This window comes from Chiloscyllium plagiosum, chromosome 19, assembly GCF_004010195.1.
Source record: "Chiloscyllium plagiosum isolate BGI_BamShark_2017 chromosome 19, ASM401019v2, whole genome shotgun sequence".
Classification (NCBI taxonomy): Eukaryota; Metazoa; Chordata; class Chondrichthyes; order Orectolobiformes; family Hemiscylliidae; genus Chiloscyllium; species Chiloscyllium plagiosum.
This window is the reverse complement of record NC_057728.1, coordinates 54,940,917-54,954,009: the sequence shown is the minus strand read 5'-3', so window position 1 is coordinate 54,954,009 and position 13,093 is coordinate 54,940,917. Positions and strand designations below refer to the sequence as shown.

General features: G+C 39.0%; 1 protein-coding gene across 1 annotated transcript in view; it reads right to left on the bottom strand.

The window, feature by feature from the left end:
• Positions 1-141: 141 nt before the first annotated feature.
• The window catches only part of hsp90b1 (heat shock protein 90, beta (grp94), member 1), a 13,728-nt gene continuing 776 nt past the window's right edge, over positions 142-13,093 (bottom strand). Inside the window, exons 2-18 of the mRNA XM_043709929.1 lie at positions 12,565-12,652; positions 11,146-11,287; positions 10,613-10,729; positions 8,401-8,732; positions 8,052-8,163; positions 7,865-7,978; positions 6,940-7,056; positions 6,346-6,483; positions 6,115-6,192; positions 3,782-3,847; positions 2,825-3,094; positions 2,439-2,684; positions 1,930-2,066; positions 1,556-1,634; positions 1,030-1,185; positions 756-866; positions 142-447 (exon numbers count right to left, since the gene is read on the bottom strand). Coding sequence (XP_043565864.1) covers positions 418-447; positions 756-866; positions 1,030-1,185; positions 1,556-1,634; positions 1,930-2,066; positions 2,439-2,684; positions 2,825-3,094; positions 3,782-3,847; positions 6,115-6,192; positions 6,346-6,483; positions 6,940-7,056; positions 7,865-7,978; positions 8,052-8,163; positions 8,401-8,732; positions 10,613-10,729; positions 11,146-11,287; positions 12,565-12,652 — 2,333 coding nt within the window. The 3' untranslated portion in view covers positions 142-417. The remainder of the gene's footprint in view (positions 448-755; positions 867-1,029; positions 1,186-1,555; positions 1,635-1,929; positions 2,067-2,438; positions 2,685-2,824; positions 3,095-3,781; positions 3,848-6,114; positions 6,193-6,345; positions 6,484-6,939; positions 7,057-7,864; positions 7,979-8,051; positions 8,164-8,400; positions 8,733-10,612; positions 10,730-11,145; positions 11,288-12,564; positions 12,653-13,093) is intronic.

Sequence of the window (13,093 nt, the reverse complement as noted above, 5' to 3'; positions counted from 1 at the left end):
GACTTAGCACTTCAGAGTCATTCCTGACACCTTACTAGATTGATGTTTAGATAGTAGAGTCGAGTGCCAAGTCTGCAAATCCTATACCTAGGATCTTGCAGGCCGAATTGATAGAGATTGAAACGTTTTACACAGCAGCAATTTAGTTTCTAAATGGATTTCATTGAATGATCAACTTAATATCAAAACAAGCTTTAACAAATTTTGTGGAAAAGTTTTATGGTTTACACAACAAGTTTCACAAGTAATTTTTAAATATTACAAATTTACAGTCGTTTCACTTGAAGGAAAGTAACATACAAAACTTTTGCCCTCCCAGACCTTTAATAGGGATAAATGAATTGTTTGTTCATCCTGTTCAATGGTCTCATCAGTATATTACACCTCCCCAGTGTAAAATTGCAGTCTTCAAATTCCTTACAATTCATCTTTTACATCTGTGGAATCCTGGAAGTGGGAAGAAACATTTAACAGATTTAGCAAGTTGTCTTTGCATTATTGTACATGTGTAAAAGTCAAACTCTGACCATAACATATGGCTAGCTTGTGATGCATGAGAGCAGCCCTCCAGCCAGTTGAACTAAAACCCCAAAAACAGGGACATAGCTGAGAGACAACTGGTGATGAATTTAACTGAGCAAGTTTGAGACAGCAGGACTTTACAGTTAACCAATAAAACTTTGATATGGAAACTGAACCTAAACTCTTATCACTTTGCATAACAAAGCAATAGCCTTAAAAGATGTTAAACCCACCTCAGTCTGTTTTTCTTCTGCTTCATCATCATCACCATCAGCAACATCTTCTGCATCTTCTTTGTCATCTTGTTCTTCAGCCTCTTCAGAAATCTCTTCATATTCTTCAACCTAAAAAAGGAATAATTTCAGTAACTAGTATGTAATTCAAATAATTTCACTTCCACAATGCTGTCAGTTAGGTTCTTCCACCCTGAAAAAAAAGGGCACTGACCCAACTGAAGATTTTGCTGAAAGAAAATTCAAAAAAGGTTTAGCCAACACAATGGTATACCTGTTCATTAAGATCGATGTTCATGCTTAGACGAAGCATTCTTTCAATTCTATCACCATATGCCTTTGTGTCTGGTAATTGGTAACCAGAACGTAATGTGGCGGTCTCTAATAATACCACAGCAAGGTCTGTGGCAGTCTGGTCATCCTCATTTTCCTGAAGGAAACAAAGTTTCACATTAGAACAAAGCCTCAGGATAGATTTTACAAAATGGATGAAAATTAAAGACTAATGCATCTCAGTTAACACTGCAAATTGTTGCACATGCATAGTATGCTAAAAGAGATTTACACTGCTTCTGCCTGACTTGCCCAGTACCAATAATAGTTTTTTTAAACTAGTGTTTAAAAAGATACTGTTAGCAATTGCTGTATATTACTGAGAACCATTTAATTGGTTTGTAACAAGTGGACACAATAAACCCAAATCTGACAAACTCCCTTCATCCCAGTAAAGCACAAATCAAATTAGCATATTACAACTGGACCATCTCAAATATGGCTTTTCCAAATTAAAAAAAACGTACCTTAACTCGTTTCAGCATCTCTTTTATCAAAGGATGTCTTGGATTTACTTCAAATGTCTTCTTTTGACTAGAATAGTAACTGGAAGAGTTCATAAACTAATTACTATTATGAAAGATGCTAGTCAAATCTTAGTCATTCCTCCCTGTACTAACAAAAGGTGTTAAGATAGTCCATTCAGTTTTAAAACTAAGGGCTGGTATGAAAAAATTACAAGTGCATAATGTGCACTGGATTGTTAAGCAACAAATTGAAATATTTTAATAAGTGCCCTGCATCAAATCATAAATCTAAATTTAGATTTAGGCTCTTAGATATTCTGACCCAATACCAGCAACTTTGGACATTACTGTTTAAAATTTAAAAAAAAACTTACTTTGTTGAAATATCTTTTCCAGTCTGGTAGGCTTGTGCCTTCATTATTCTTTCCATATTACCTGACCATCCATACTGGCTGGCCACAAGTGCACTAGGAGAATCTGTGAGACGCTGGGACAGCACAGCCTTCTCAATCTTTAAAAAAAAGAGAAAAAAAAAAGTTTAAAATTTCCTTTCAGCTTTATATTAGTGGACATAAGTGTCCTTCCAAAAATACAAAAAATACTTGAGTGATTTAATATATTAATTGATTGTCACTATAAGGTTCCATTTGAATTAAATTCTGCCTTCATTTACCACTTGGCATTTAGAAGTAACCTGTTCTTTGGAAATAGCATTTTCTTGCTAAGATTCTACAATGGAGTAGAAATTTACAAGGTTTACCTATTACTTTAAGTGTTATATCTGAAGTTTATTTTTGCTGCTGCAACAAGATTGAAGCATCCTCACATCCCAGTAAAAATGTGAACGAGCTTGTTATCTTAAGTGTGTCATTCAGTCACATACCTTATCTTTTAGTGCTTTGTCCTTTAGCCAGGTTAAGAGTGGCTCATACTCTTTCTCCATTGCTTCATGTTTCTCTTTAGCCTTTTCACTTTCATCAAATTTTAGCCCTTCTTTTGCAACATTCTGGAATCGCTTTCCATCAAATTCAGGCAAAGCTTGGATGCAGTATTCATCAACCGGTTCTGTCAGATATAGAACCTCATAACCCTTCTTCAGTAGTCGTTCAACAAAGGGAGAAGATTCACCCTGTTAAAAAAAGTTGTTTATATTGTACAGTTTGAGTCAAGACTCCATTTTGCACAAAGTACTGTAGTATTATTCACATGGCAAGTATTACTTTTAGCACACCTGTTCATTTACAACTTTCTCAATGTTAACAATCGCACCTCTTTTCGGCTTGATCCAGCCATGAAGTATATCTTGTCTTGCTTCTCTTTCATCCTTTCCAAGTACTGCTCCAAGCTGGTCCGCTTGGTTTCATGGTTAGAGGACTGGAAACGTAGTAATTTGGCCAAACGTGTTCTGTTGGAGTGATCCTCAATTACACCTAGCTTAATATTAGTTCCAAATTCCTTCCAGAATTCATCTTCATACTTCTCCTCTGCAATCTTCTTGATCATATCTAGAGTTTTGCGTACAAGCTTCTTTCTAATAACCTATGGGGGGGGGGGGGGAAAGAGAGAGAAAGAGGGAAAGAGATAATTAGTTAGGTTTGAGAATAATGCAAATGTTTGCATTAGGGTGACACGGTGGCTCAGTGGTTAGCACTGCTGCCTCACAGCACCAGGGTCCTGGGTTCGATTCCCGCCTGTCTGTGGGGTTTGCACATTCTGTCTGCGTGGGTTTCCTCCGGGTGCTCTGGTTTCCTCCCACAATCCAAAGATGTGCAGGTCAGGTGAATTGGCCATGCTAAATTGCCTAATGTTAAGTGCGTTAGTCGGGTAAATATAGGGTAGGGCAATGGGTTTGGGTGGGTTTCTCTTTGGGAGGGGCAGTGTGGACTTGTTGGGCTGAAGGGCCTGTTTCCACACTGTAGAGAATTGAATCTACTCAAGTGCTGATGGGTGAGGCTTTAAAGCATTTATTATACTTAAAGCTAAAATTAGGTTAGAAACGTTCAACCTAAAAGAGTTTTACTTCATTTTAATTTCTAACATCTGAAGCACAAGAGGAGGAGTGGTAAAAAATGTCTAGAGTCCCAAAAGACCCCTCAACTGCTCTCTAGCCAACAGACACATGCAGCTGGTGGGTGGTTTAACCAAAGGGTCACCATACTTCAAGTGACAGCAGGGAATGGAAATCAGGAGCACGTCGGCTTTAAATCAAGGCAACGAATACATCACCTTCAACAATTTGTGCTGTTGCAAAGTCTCACGGGACACATTCAGAGGTAGATCATCAGAATCCACCTGTTGGGGTGGGAGAAAAAAAAAAGATCAGTGTTAAAATAACTTCCATAATTAAAATATCAAGAGCAGTTAAGAAGGATTAGACTCCACTTGACCAAATCTAGTATACTGAAAAATTCCAGTTAGTAATTCCAAACATGCCTCACATTCACATTGACTATATGTTTCATACTGCCACAAGTGTTTAAGCATCTGGATTTAACAGTTTTGACTGTTTGGGAATTCATGGAGTACATTGATATACATAGTGACAGTTGCAAGGTGGCAACCAGCACTGGGAACTCAAAATTGAGATATTTACTGTCTGGAAGAATAGGCAAAAATGGGAGTACTATTACTAACGGTATCTGTCCAGCAATGATATAGGTGTAATAGATAGATAGTATTGTGGAATCAATTTATGGAAATTAAGAACAACAAGGGAAGTCAGTCATTGGTGCAAGACATCTACAGGTCTCATTGTCATAGGTGGCTTTAATCTACATATTGACAAGACAAATTATGGTAAACATCAGTATGAAAGAAAAATTTGTGTAGTGCTTCATGGGTGTTACTTTTTAAAATGCAGGTTTCATAATCTACCCAAAAATACATTAAGTATTCTCTTTGAGATAGCAATCACATGGTAGAACTTCAAATTCTATTTGAGGAAGAGCAATTGGGTCTCAAACCAATGCCATCAAATAAGAGTCTATTACAGAGGTATGAAGACACGAGTTTGAAAATGCAGGCTGGGAAGAAGATAGACTGTGAAAGGTCAGTGGCACATATTTCAATACTCAAAAATCATTCAAGTTCAAAAGGATTGGAGGAGGAAAACTATTTGTGGATAGTAAAGGCAGTTAAGGAGTGGGACAAAATTTAAAAAGGCAAAAATCACAATGTAGGAGAAACCAGGTGATGTTAGAATTTGGAATTCCAAATAATTTAAGGCAATATTTTGCATTAGCCTTCATGCTATGAACATACCATAGGCAAAATCAGTAAACTGGGAATAAAGTATTTGACAAACAAATGGAACTAAAGGCAGATAGATCATCAACATCTGATGACCTGCATCCAGGGGTTTTGAAAGGAAGTGGTTACAGAGATAGTACAGTCATTGGTCTAAATTAGACCTTACTGGATTTGGGAGATTTCCAGCCAATTGGACTACCACTGGTGTGACAACCCTGTTTGAGGACAGAGTGAGACAAAAGCAGGAAACTATAGGCCAAATTGTTTTAACATCTGTTATTGGGAAAATACTAAGCCCACAAGGAAATAGCTGAAAACAGGAAGTTCTTACTGTAACTCCACAGAACAGAGAGAGGCCACAAAGAACAGTACACAGTTTTTGGTAATGTAGTCAAGTGTATATTAACATTGGAGACAGTTTAAAAAAGTCATTAGGCTATTTCCTGGGATGATAATGAGTTAACTTAATGGTTGAACAAGCTAGGCCTTTACACATTTAAGTGTATGGTTTATCGATACAAAAAATTTGCAAGGGACTTGACAGGGTAGAAAAGTTTCCATTAGTGGAGACATCTGTATCTAGGGAAAGTTACAGAATAACGACTCATTTGGAATGATTCAAAAGGAACGTACAGAAAATACAAGACTATCTGGAATTCTATTTCAAAGAGTTGCATTTTGGAAACTAGATCACTGAAATTTAGGAGGTGGATAGATTTTTGAAAGAGTTAAGGCCTTTGATAAGCTGGCACAAAAAGGAACAGTGGCTTTGGACAGATCAATGATTTTAAAATGGGGTAGGGTCAAGGGAATGGATGTCCTACCCCTATACCTATTACTCATTCATGGACACCTGCATAGACATCAATTCAAAATTCAGTTACTAACAGCAATGTAATTTATTCAGTCTCAGCAGGCAATGGTGAACATTAGTTTTCAGATAAAGTACAATAAACTCTTGAACCAGCAACTTGGGGCGACATGGTGGTTCAGTGGTTAGCACTGCTGCCTCAGCACCAGGGACCCAGGTTCAATTCCAACCTCTGGCATCTCCAGGGAGTTCACTCATTATCCCAATGTCTGTGTGGGTTTCATTCAGGTGCCCCCACAGGCCAAACAGTTTAGGTGAACTGGCCATACCCAATTGTCCAGTGTTCAGGAATGTGTAGGTCTGTATTAGTCAGTGGTAAATGTGGGATGGTGGGATTGGAATCACTCCTCAGTGGGTCAGTGTGGACTTGTTGGGCCTGTTTCTACGCTGTAGGATTCTAACTCTAATCCATTAGAAGTATCATTTAATGACTACTTACCACACCCTTGATGAAATTCAAATACTTTGGCATCATGTCATGGAAGTCATCTGTGATGAACACTCTGCGAACAAATAGCTGCAAGCAGAAGTCATTAGATTAAGAGAGTGAAAACTAGACCAAAATGCATAAATTACTGAAGAGATGTAAATACTTGAACCACATGTATTATGAAAACGTGCTGTAGCAATTCAAGTCTAACCTTTCTTAAAAAAAAAAAGAGTAGCATACCTTAATGAAGTCTGACTTCTTCGATCCGTATTCATCAAATAAGCCACGGGGTGCAGTTTTAGGCACAAATAAGATAGACTTGAATGTGACCTCTCCTTCAGCAGTGAAGTGGATATGAGCTATTGGTTCATCAGAATCCTGAACAGAAAGGAAATAAGTCAATTCATGGGATGGTACATTTAATATTTCAAACCACTTCCACAATTTTGTTTCATTCTTGCTAGTCTGATCACAGTCCAGAACATCAGCAACAAACGTTGTTTAAAATGCAATATGGAGAAAGTGAGGACTGCAGATGCTGGAGAACAGAGCTTAATGTGTTGCTAGAAAAGCGCAGCAGGTCAGTCAGCATAGGAGCAGGAGAATCAACGTTCCGGGCATAAGCCTGAAGGGCTTATGCCCAAAACATCGATTCTCCTACTCCTTTGATGCTGCCTGACCTGCTGCACTTTTCCAGCAACACTAAGCCAAAATGCAACCTGGCCCTTCACAATGAACTGATTAGGTAGTGGTTACCAGAGCAGTCACTTTGACAGCACTTAAGCTGCACAAAGTTTGTAACAAAAATAGGAGCTCAGATTCTAGAAAAATTACCTTTGAGAAGGTCTTGTAAAAAGCTGTATATTCTTCATCTTCTATTTCTTTACTTGGTCTTTGCCAGATTGGTTTGATATCATTCATCAGCTCCCAATCCCAGACTGTTTTCTCAACCTGCATAAAAATTAAGAATCAAGTCAACGCTGGAAGATAGGATCACAGGACCTAGTATTTAGAACCCTTAAGCCTGAGCTCCAACTATTAACATGCTTTGATCCAATAGACAGTAGGTGCAGGAGTAGGCCATTCTGCCCTGAGCCTGCATCACCATTCAATATCATCATGGCTGATCATCAGTATCCTGTTCCTGCCTTATCTCCATAACCCTTGATTCCACTATCCTTGAGCGCTCTATCCAACTCTTTCTTAAATGAATCCAGAGACTGGGCCTCCACTGCCCTCTGGGGCAGAGCATTCCACACTCTGGGTGAAGAAGTTTCTCCTCATCTCTTGTCCTAAATGGTTTACCACATATTTTTAAGCTGTGTCCTCTGGTTCGGCACTCCCCCATCCAAAAAATATTCTTGTTATCATGGTTTTCTAGTGGTTGATCCAGCTTCAGATCAACCATTGAAGATTACGGTCACTTGAAAGAAGACTACAGTCATCTTGACAGCCCAAGTTAAGAGTGATCCAATCATTTGGCAAGTCTGCCATCAACCCCAAGTCTACTACAACCTTCCAGTTGGGTGAACAGCTAGTTTGCAATACAGTGTGATACCAGCACAGGTTCAACTCCCTCATCACCTGAAGTTATGCATGGCCCCTCCTCCTCAACCCCATTCCCCCAGAGGTATCTCCCAAGTTATTACTTCGCAAAACCTGATCTCTGGCAACAACCACTATCCACATCCCAACAAGCATCCTTCCTCAACCAATTCTGATTTTGTGAACACAATTAAATGGCTAAAAACATTCATACTTTCTTAGTTTTAGCCTTCTTTTCTTCATCTTCCTCTTCAACTGCTGCCTCATCATCAGTTTCTTCTTTTTCCTTTGTTTCTTCCTCATCCATTGGTTCTTCTACAGTTTCTGTCTATTAAGATAAGCTTATTAAAATTTAGAAGTTATGAGTTTACTGTATCTGTCCAAATTTGCTACTAAATTACCTTGCTGCTCCAGATATAGATAGGGAAGTTGATAAATTGAGAGTATTTCTTTACAAGATTTTTGATGGTGTCCAGTTCAAGGTAGTCAGATGCCTCTTCCTTTAATACTAATCTAAAAAGGTCAACAGAACACGAAGTTAGACAACTCCACACAATTTAGTAATTCAACAATCAACACTTTATAGCAGTAAGTTGTAGAAATCTATTATGATTGTTGCATTGGCCAGCAATAGTAATTGCATTGCCAGCTGGTTCATACTTGGATAATTTCAGATCAAAAGAATGCAGTTTCCAAGCCCAGGCCATTTGAGGAACTACATACTGAAAGAATCCAAGCTTATAAACTTACGAAATAGTAGTACCACGTCCTAAGGTATTTCCTCGTGGATCCTCTATGATAGAGAACTCATTGGAGTCAGATTCCCAGATGTGCTGTGTACCATTGTTGTGCTTTGATGTTACAATAACCTTATCTGCCACCAAGAAAGCGGAGTAAAATCCAACTCCAAACTGACCAATCAACTCAGAGGTAGATTGATCATCACTTTGCATCTCGGTCAGCTTATTTAAGAATTCACTTGTTCCAGACTTTGCAATTGTGCCAAGGTTTTTAATCAGCTCATCCTTTGTCATTCCAATGCCTGTATCCATGACATGCAACATGTTCTTCTCTTTGTCAGCCTGGGGAGAAAGTATAGATTTTCCAAGCTTTATTGACATTGCATTCAGAATTAAGAACAAAATTTACTCTCTTATTAGCAACTTTACAAGATTTTATAACAATCACCCCATTCTAATCAGCTCTATGCTCTCCATGGTGCCTAAAAATTATGTATTACTTGCAGTACAACTTGTAATATGCCTCATGTAAATACTAAGGTGACTAAGGTAGTGGACAGGGGAATATCTATGGAAATTGTTTGCATGATCCCATGAAAAAGGTTTTAAAGTAGAATCATACAAATGGAGGGCACATTACTCATATGGCTGGAAAATGAATTGAGTGGTTTGCCACAGAAAGTAGACATAATGGTTAGGTACTCAAATTCCTGATAAAAGGCTTTTGCCCAAAACATTGATTCTCCTGCTCCTCAGATGTTGCCTGAACTGCTCTGCTTTTCCAGCATCACACTCTCGACTCAGGTACTCAGATTAGTAGGACAAGACCAGTGGTGTCCCAAAAGGATGTTTTAAGGGCCTCAATTATTCACATGTATATCAACTGGGATAATGGTATAGAAAGTCATATCTAAATCTGCTGACAAAGTTAAGCAGCATTGTAGATTATAGCATAAAATTATAAAGTGCTATTGGTAGAGCAAGTGAATGGGCAAAATCGTGGCAGATAGTTCAATGGAGACGAGAGAGAGGTTATCCAGTTTGGACTAAAGGATAGACCAGGGTACTTTCTATATAGCACAAAGTTAAATACAGTGGACGTCCAAAGAGACAGATCTAGATCTTTAAAATGGCACAAACGGTGCAGAAAATAATCAAGAAATCCAACAGAAATGCTGGCCTTTACACCTAGAGGACTAAAGTACAAGGATGCACAAGTTATAATGCAGTTATACAAACCCCATTTAGACCCCACTTGGAGCAATGTAAGCAGATCTAGACACCACACATTAGTAAGGATAATTTTGGCATGGGGTGGAAGCAGATAGAGAAAGTAAACAGCACAACGGGATTTACAGGAATGATACCTGGACTGCTGGGTTTTAGTTACAAGTAGTGATTATACAAATTAGGCCTGTTTTCTAATATTTAGAAGAGTCAAGAGGTGATCTGATTGATACCTTTAAAAAAGGTATTAAAGAGGAAAAGACAGGGTGGATAAAATTATTTCCATCAGTTGGGTAATCTAGAGTTAGGGAGTGTAGTCTGACTATTAGGAGATAGACTGTTCAGGGGAGATGTTGGGAAACATTTCCACACAAAGGATGACAGATATTTGGTACAAAAGGCAGTTGATGCTAGATAATTAATATTAAATCAGATATGTTAAGCAAAACATTATGGAAAAATGGGGCCAATGGTAGAGAGAGTTTAGACACATTTGCCATGATCTTTATTTAGATTCCCTCGTGTGGAAACAGGCCCTTCGGCCCAACCAGTCCACACCTACCCTCTGAAGAGTAACCCACCCCCCTCTGACTAATGCACTTAACACTATGGGCAATTTAGCATGGCCAATTCAACTGACCTGCACATCTTTGGATTGTGGAGGAAACCGGAACACCCGGAGGAAACCCACGCAGACACGGGGAAAAATGTCTGTGTTGAGTTTGCACAGTCCCCCAAGGCTGGAATCAAACCTGGGACTCTGGTGCTGTGAGGCAGCAGTGCTAACCACTGAGCCACCCCCAAAAACACAGAACAGTTGGGAGGTGCTGAATGGTCTACTAGACAACTTCCATTAGTTTAGCACAAGCTATAATCTTACATTTCATGTGGACCAAATGCTGTCACGATGCTTGACCTGATCAAAGTCTTTATTACAGTGATCTTAGTTAATCCAGCAACATTAACTACATCAAATTTAACGAAAGAAATTTAACCTTTATCTTAATGGTCATCTCTTCTGTGGCATGTAGTGCAGTATCATTTGTGAGAGATATCAACCGGATCTTGTCCAGAGCATCAGAAGCATTAGAAATCAGTTCACGGAGAAATATCTGACAACAGTAAACATTAAGTTAATATCCTGCAGTCAAATATAGTTACCATAAAATACAAGAGACTGTACTGGAGATGGTATCTAACTTTGACAACCTTACATGTCAGCAATCCTAACTTGGTATTATTGTGGAGGATATCAAAACACCACAGCCATTAACAAGAATAGTGTCAATCAATTATTGACATCAAAACTGTATTAAAAAAAGGTACATAGTTTTGTCACTCTACTCTCAACCCTAGAACAATGAAAAGATTATGCAATCAATAGAAAAAATGTTAACTGAGCTTTCAAACTCAGCATACTTTGCTACTGTAAGAGTGCCAAATTTGGAATTCCACATGGGGACAGGATACCAATTCTAAAAGTTGAAAATCAATTTCAGAAACAAAACATGTAAAAAAAAACACTTACTTCCTTGTTTTTATACAATGAATTAATGATCAGCTTCATCATTCTGTTAACCTCTGCTTGAAACATAAACTTCTCAGCCTTTTCCCTGATTTCTTTAACTTGGGCAGGATTCAGTCCATCCAACTGAATAGCTTCTTCCTCCCTACCGAAGTCGACAGAGGGTGTTAGATTCAGAACTTGATCATCAATAAAGTCAATATTTTACACGAGATCTTTTGTTAAAAAATTTGTATGGGGAATAATTCTAAAATTTATAGAATTCAATACTAAGTTATTAACACCAAATACAGATAAACTGTATAAAATACCAGTTAGACCATAGAGCATTGTGTGCAGTTCTACAATCCAGATTGTAGGAAGAATGGGATAGCACAAGAGAGAGTGAAGAGGAGGCTGCCCAGGCTGGGAAGTTTCAGTGCTGGAGAAAGATGTTAGACTTGGAGTAGTTTTCCTTACAGAGGAGATTAAGGGAGAACATTGAGGTGCATAAAATTGAGGGGCATAGATAAAGTCGACAGGGAGAAACTTTTCCCCTTGGTAACATCAATAAGCAGAGGGCATGGATTTATGGCAAGGGGCAAATTGCTTAAGGAGATGAGAGAAAAAATCTTTTCAGCCAGAGGATGGTGGAAATGTGGAACTCTGTCAGCAAGAGGTTTAGAGGCAGAAACACTTTTTTAGATGTATTTGTGATGCCAAGGCAAACAAGGCTATGGGATAAGAATTGGGGTTAACAGTTAGGTGGTTGTTTTTGACAGGTGTGGACATAATGGGCCAAAGGCCTTTTTCAGGGTTGTTGATCTCCATAACTCTAAACTGGGGGCAGATAGATAGCTTACGACTGAGCCTGGACCTGATCTCAAACTGTATGACTACAAAATCAAGTTATTGCAAAAATGTCTATTTTGTACATGCTTGTCAAGGTTACAAAGATCTGGCTCACCTCCAAGTTGAGCTTCACTAAAGTGAAATACGAATAAACTCGTGAAAATAAGCTGAATGGTACATCAATGCAAGATGAAATAATTCTAGATTTAAAACCAGAGACTGCTATATCATAGGGCTCTTGGTGCCAGAGAAGGAATGCAAAGCCATGAGTTTGTTTCCATAATGAGGTATTTCCATTCAGTTTCCATGATAAAGACTCCAATCTTTCAAGTACTAACAGCATTAATATAATCCACTCATTTTGCTTTCAAATTTTGAAAATGATAATTCAAGCCACTAGGAATCTGTCTGGCAATAGGGTCACGTTGCCTTTGTCCTTTGAAAGACTGAGCCAGTTTGGAACTACACAGTAATCTTGCAGCCTTTCTGACTTTTTAATTTCAAAAATTCAATACGAGTTATAGGATTGAACCTCCAAATACTCGTTCAATTACAATAGAGAAAGACTAAAAAACCCATAGAGGGCAGCACCTTTTAACAACTTCATCGTCGGTGCGTGAGCCGTCCCTGCTTTTCCCAAGATCTTCCTCGACTGTTTCATCTTCGGCTCGAACATGAGCTGGAGGGGGGGTAGAAGAAGAAAAAAAACAAGACGTTCTGTAAGTGGTGCAGGGTAGAAAAAACACGACCTTTCCCAAGTACTGTTTGCGCGATCCCACGTGCGCCTTGTTTCAAAGGAAACAACCGGCAAAGCACTGGGAGCACCGTATGGAAGAGAGGATGGGGGGATGGGAAGAAGGAAAGTCAAGTCTGGTCCCCACGGGAAATACTGAGCCAGAATTTGACAGCGTGGTGTGACAGAGATAAGCCCGGAAAGTGAAAGAACCTCGGCCCAGCCCAGCCCCCACAGTCAAGGGCCGACCGAGGTGGGGAGGAGGAGGAACGAGTAGGAGCAAAAAAAAAGAGCATTGGACTGATGGGATCAGGGCAGTGCGGAGGAGTCAATGAGGGGGTATGCTGCGAGTGGGGGTCAGTGAGGAGGGAGATGGAGAGAGAGAGA